The sequence below is a fragment of the Girardinichthys multiradiatus genome, chromosome 18, assembly GCF_021462225.1.
Source record: "Girardinichthys multiradiatus isolate DD_20200921_A chromosome 18, DD_fGirMul_XY1, whole genome shotgun sequence".
Classification (NCBI taxonomy): Eukaryota; Metazoa; Chordata; class Actinopteri; order Cyprinodontiformes; family Goodeidae; genus Girardinichthys; species Girardinichthys multiradiatus.
This window is the reverse complement of record NC_061810.1, coordinates 45,529,719-45,535,860: the sequence shown is the minus strand read 5'-3', so window position 1 is coordinate 45,535,860 and position 6,142 is coordinate 45,529,719. Positions and strand designations below refer to the sequence as shown.

Sequence of the window (6,142 nt, the reverse complement as noted above, 5' to 3'; positions counted from 1 at the left end):
TATATATATATATGATGATATGTTTTCATTTTCCTAGACAAGTAATCTAATTCTTTAGCTGTCGTGTCGGGAGCCATGACGATAGAGGGCGCTATTTCCTCTGTAAAATTGAAGGGTTGTGTTCCACATATCTTTTAACAAAGTCTTAAACTGTAATGTTTTAGACCATGTGTCTGAATTTTGCTTCTTAGGGATGTGGCTTTGTGACACTGTTACCACCTCTTATGTTGTGCTGCACTTTTTAAGTTCTATTTTAAGAAAAACACAAAGTTTTCCGCTAATAAATCAATAGGAATTACTTTGATGGTACAAAGCTACATGTTTTATCCACCCGACGGCTGTATTCTGCCTTTTTCTTAGATTCGGCCAAAGAAAGATATCCAATTTCTTTAAAAACAGTTTTCTAACAAAGCACCTATAAATGCATTATTTGTTGAATTCCTCAACAGTTTGACATAGTTTATTTCTGAAGATCTTGAGGCCTGTTTGTGCTTAATGATTTGTGTATCCATATAAGGTGACTTCAACAGAACATATTCATCTGAAAGTTGACAGTACGGGAGTTTACCCTGAGTGTACCTAGGACTGAGTATAAATTTTAAAAAGACAAAGTGACCAAACTGTGGAAAAAGCTGCCCTAGAAATTTAGACAGGAATCTTCTCTGTCAGTTTTAAGTCCCTTCTGAAAGTCTTCTCTCACTGGCCTTTGACACCGTGTTAGATGCTGGTTTTAGCTAATTGTGATGCTGTTTTTCTATTGTTTTAATAAAGGGATTTTACTTGTGTATTGTGTGTTTTTATTTTGTTCTTATACTGTTAAGTTTATGTTTAACTTTTTTTAACTACAGCATTTTGGCCCTCTGCTGGTTGTTTCAAATTGCTAAATAAATGAATAAAGCTGAATTGGACTAATGAGAGGAAAAGCAGGCAACTAAAGTAAAACCTGAAGAATATCCAGACAACCTGTAGAATGATTGCTCAGAATTATCTTAAGGTCAATAAATTATACTCCCGAGTCAGAAGTTTACATCCACTTATCATAGGTGTGAATCTGTTACAATAATTTAGGCTTTAATTAAGTTGTTTGGAAAGATTGTTCATTCCTAAAACCAGAAATGGGTGCACCCATTTGAATTTATGGTGGATTTTCTCTGATCTACGAAGGTTCAAAGCATTCCGGACCAAAAATGTATGTACGCAACCTCACTAATGTTTGGTCGATTGTCCCTTAGCAAGCTGCACACTGATCATGTTTTGTAACCTGCGAGTTTCTTATGTTAATTCTGCCCAGACATTTGGCCACTTGTCTGAGCAGAACATTCAACTGAAATTTGCGGTGGTCCACGTGTATAAACCAAATACCTTCCAGTGAAAGGTTTTTATGGTATGGCAAGGTAAAGATTGAGCTGCTTGGCCACACTGCCAAGAAGAATGTTGGGAAGAATTAAGTTTCAATGTGAAGCATGGTGGTGGCAGTATAATGCTGTAGGGCTTTTTCACTAAATGCAATAATATAGGAGGAGGAATACATCTGGATTATTCCAAGTTCTCCAACACCTAGATTATTGACTTGGACACAGGTGGGTGTACCAACAGGACCACACACCCAAACATAAATTTAAACTGGTTTTGGAACAGATGAGCCTGACTTACAATAAATGTCTGGAATGGACTTCCAAAAACCTTGACCTGCACCCTACTAAAACGTGTGCTCTGTGCCTTATAGTTAGGTCAGTGTCAAGAAACCAACTGAATTAATTGAACTCTAGTTTTGTGGCGTTATATAACCTGGTAAAAGTACATCCTCTACAGCCTTTGGTCAAAGTCATGGTTTTGCAGATGACCTAGTTCTTGGTTGGCTCTCCTGTGTCTCTGACAGGTGCAGAGGAGTCACTACTGAAGGCAACAAGATCGTTAAAAGGGCTGTTTTTCTCTGTCTGACACAGCAGATGAAGAATACCTTTTGGACACGTCTTATTATGTAAATATGTCTCATTATTAACAAGAATCATTAAATGAATGCTGTTTAATTGAAGACCACCGATCCTCCGTCTTGTTAATGAAGAGCAGTATTTTTTTTCCATTAACACCTTCACAGAGTCCTGTCCTCAACCTTCTTGAACACCTTTGGGGTGAATTAGAGCGACGTTTTCTCATGTAATTCCAAACACACTCCTCAACATGTTGAAGAAGTTTACAGAATAAACTCCCTATTGCTGGCAAAAGTGGGTCCATCAACAGACTGGAGCCTATAGATTAAGACCAGAATGTCATCAAAGTTCATGTACATTTAAAAGTAGATAAATACTTTTGCCAATATAGTGTATATAACAAAAGAACTTACTTTTATACAGTACATATATTTTGTAAAATATAAAAGTTTCACAAAAATAAAGTGCACCTGTTTAAATTGTGCCTTTTAGATTTATGAAAAATAGGTTATTCACAAGAATATGGAAAGATCTGTGCAACAAAATGCAGAAATGTGACATTTATTGTAGCACTATAAATGTTTTCCTTGATCCAGCTGCATTCATTAGATACTAGGAGTTTTGTAACTTGCTGAAAAAGTGCTGAAAAGACTTAACACGAATTAACACTTTTATTTCACACCTTCGCTTTTCCAGCAACAATTACAAACTGATTACAGTGGCCATCGATCACAAGTAGAATCTCTTTGAAACTATAGCAGGAGATGCATCAAAAAAATAATGTCTGGATATGTCTGGTTGTGTTTTTAAAGCCCATAAAAAGTGTAGGATTCTACTCACTCAAGCCAAAAAACATTAAAGTTCCCAAATGATGTTCTACTATCAGGACCAATGGATCAACTTTACAGGAGCTGCAAAAGATAATTAACTTCAAGGTAGTATGGTGCTCTATGTCCTTATGCAAAGTAATCTTTATAATAAGCATGCAAAGTCAACCATAGAATTTTACTATGAATATCATAGCAATGCAATTTACAATTAGTTGCTCAAAACATGAGCAAATGATAGCTCCACAGTGCACTGAGGTCCAACCTTCTCCTCCCAGCTCTGCAGCAGGGGTCAGTGTTTGGAGTAAGGTAGAATCAAGCTGTACACATCACTATTGATTTGGTGCACTTTTACTCCTTCACACACACATAGGCTAACAATACTCTGCACTGCACAGGGAACATCCAGTCACTTTTTGTCGGGACCAGGAAAGGAGAGCAGCAGCCTGTTGACCTCTCTCAGCTGAGCGCCGAGAGTCTCTGTCGATAGTGATAACTCTGCTACTTGAGTCTGCAGGCTCACGATGGTCTCGTTCAGTTCCTCCTCCTTTCGACGAGCGTTGGCAGCCTGCCTGCCGTACTCCAACACCATACATCCGCCGCCGATGAAGAAAATGATCGCCTCGCCCACCAACTCTGCCCCCAGCTCTGCTGCAGCCTCCTCGTTCAGGGGCTTGATGGTGGCACCCTTGAAGCCCATGATGCGCATCTTCGTTCTCATCTCAATCCAGTGATAAACTGCGAGGAAAAAACACGAAGACACTGAAGTTAGACTATTCTTCTTGAAACGAAGCTTCACATTAAGACAGGAACATGTGTCAGCAGTCACGTGGGGATGGGATTATTGTCCAAGGTCAACAACAGTATGTGTCCAAAACATGAGATCACCTCACAACATAAATACGGAATGATTGGATTTGAGTTTTTATGATGAAATCAGTCGTCCAAATAAAGTTAGAATCTGTCACAGGCCTTTGTTTGACTTTGTTAAAACTACTGTACTGTCTTGTAAGCTCATAAAGGATTATGATCCATGAATATGCTTTGGTCTGGCTGCATGTTAAGGGTTGTTGTCTAGCACTCCTCTGACCAGAGCACCTTCTTTCACATCCTTATGTCCTCTACATGGCTTGGGGAAAACTTTAAACAGGGCTTCTTATGGCTGTCTTTCTATAGTGGATTTCTTTTTGTCACTCTTTCAGGAAAGGTTAGTGGAAATCATTACTAAAAGTTGTCCTGTCAGCAGACTGCTGAAGGCCTTTAAATGTCCTTTAAGTCCTCATATTACCAGATGTTCGTCCCTCTCCATTCACCGTGACAGAAACCTTTGGATCACAGTCAACAGATAGCCCCACCTGACTTGAGGATCTTTGCAGCTCCTCCAGAGTTCCAATGGACCTCTTAGCTGCTCTCCTTGCCCAGTTTAGATGGACGCCTCATCGGGATTGCAGCTTTGCCATACTCTTTCCATCTTTGGAGGATGGTCTGAGCATTGCTCTATGAGATATTTAAAGCTTGATATTGTTTTATAACCTAACCCTGCTTTGAACGTCTCCACATCTTTATCCCTGGCCTGTCTTCTGTGTGTTTTTTGGTCTCTGTGAGGCTGCTTGTTCACTAATGTTCTCTGACAAACATCTGAGGCCCTTTACAGATCAGCTTTAAATTGCAATCATATCACACACAGATGAGCTCTATTCTGTAATTTGGTGACTTCTGGATTTTATTTAGAAGAATCAGAATAAACAAATGCACACCACACTTTTCAGATTTTTATCTGTAAAATGTGTAGAAAACCATGCAATTATATATTTATGCCTCTATATTTGTTACAGACTTTCTTTAGGTCTATCACATAAAATAAAAGTTCAAAATAATTAAAGTTTGTGGTTTTAACGTGACAAAATATGAAAAATTATGAATACTTTTGCAAGCAGCAGTATGTTTAAATCCAGAGAGGCTTCCTAGCCGTTAAAGCAGCTCTTTGATTAAACCAACCAGAGAGCCCATCCGATGTGTCGCATAAATAAGAAGCATTAATCAATCATATTTTATTTCAGATTTTAAATCCGACTCAATAATTGTTCCGTACTGCTTCAGTCCTGTCATGTCCTCAAAGCAAGTCTGTTCAATGACAAAACAAGATCCGCCCACTTTCAAGCTTGCTTGGCTCCTATTCGCCCAACAGAAAAATCCTTAAAAGTGATTGGATGGTTCGTCCCGTCGAGTTAAATGTCATTGGTTATGTCAGCATTACTTGCTGTAGCAAACCTCCGGGTCACAGTCAGTGAAATTCAGACAAATAACAGCCGTTGGCTCGGTTACTCACGCTGCGCCGGCGGCAGGCAGATGTAGGTTTTAAAGAACTCGCTCCTACGGGCCCCAGCTTTTATTCGGTTCGCAACAGGCTTGCTCATCTGCCTCACTCCGAGGTAGAGGAGCTTGGCGATGGGGAAGGCACCGACAACCATCTTGGCGGAAACACCTCTCCCACAGTGAGGCGGAGTGCGTAGGGGGTTACGCGATGACGTCTAAATGGTCAAGTCAGAGTGGGTGCGTTTCTTTTACAGTCTACCGGTGGATCAACCGGTTAGAAGTGACGACTAGGCGTTGTGGGAGGAGTTGTCCTTCAGACCGGAGAACGATAAGACTATTAACCCCTGAAAGAGACGGGAATGTGTAAAAAATAAAATATTAACTATCAGAAATCACGTGCTTGATAACACATTGGCTACTGTTGCAGGTTTATTGAATTTATTAATTCAATTCAATTCAAAAATACTTTATTAATCCTAAAGGGAAATGAAATGTTGTTGTAGCTCATATTCTGCAGGTTTCTTCAAAGAGCCGTTGTAGATGCTGATGGCTGTGGGCAGGAAGGATCTCCTGTCTTACAGCAGATCTGAAGAATCCTCTGACTGAAGACACTCTGTTGTTGTAGGACAGTCATGAAGAGGATGCTCAGGGTTCTCCATAATGTTCTTCATTTTATGAAGAATCCATCTTTCCACAATGATCTCCAGAGGTTCCAGAGGAGTCCCCAGAACAGAGCCAGCCTTTTTTATCAGCTTGTTGAGCTTTTTTAAGTCCCTGGCTCTGATGCTGCTTCCCCAGCAGATGATGGCAGAAGAGATCACATTTTCCACAACAGACTTATAGAAGATATGCAGCATCTTGCTGCAAACACCAAAGGACCTAAGCTAATAATTTAAGACTCCTTTTATTGTGGCCCAGAATCAAATCAGTTATTTTTATTTTGGTCCAACGGCTGTTCCGGCATGGCCCGAGCTTTGTGCCGTACATTTCTTAAAACCAAAACATAAATATGCAAACTTTTTTCCATAAAGCCTGATAAATCCAGTAGGTAATCAGAGAAAAAACACG

General features: G+C 39.8%; 1 protein-coding gene across 1 annotated transcript; it reads right to left on the bottom strand.

The window, feature by feature from the left end:
- Positions 1–2,588: 2,588 nt before the first annotated feature.
- On the bottom strand, positions 2,589–5,281 carry opa3 (outer mitochondrial membrane lipid metabolism regulator OPA3). Its single transcript, XM_047391405.1, has 2 exons — positions 5,088–5,281; positions 2,589–3,496 (listed from the first exon to the last, which is right to left on the bottom strand). Exons 1-2 carry the CDS (start codon positions 5,227–5,229, stop codon positions 3,168–3,170), a joined length of 471 nt encoding a protein of 156 aa, XP_047247361.1. The 5' UTR covers positions 5,230–5,281; the 3' UTR covers positions 2,589–3,167.
- Between the last annotated feature and the right edge of the window lie 861 nt (positions 5,282–6,142).

What these genes read in the sequence shown, in the direction of transcription:
- opa3 (XM_047391405.1), bottom strand. Translation starts at nt 5,229, where the DNA reads ATGGTTGTCGGTGCCTTCCCCATCGCCAAGCTCCTCTACCTCGGAGTG. An exon ending in CTGCCTGCCGCCGGCGCAGC is followed by an intron (nt 3,497 to 5,087) that starts GTGAGTAACCGA and finishes TTTTCCTCGCAG; the next exon opens with TTTATCACTGGATTGAGATG.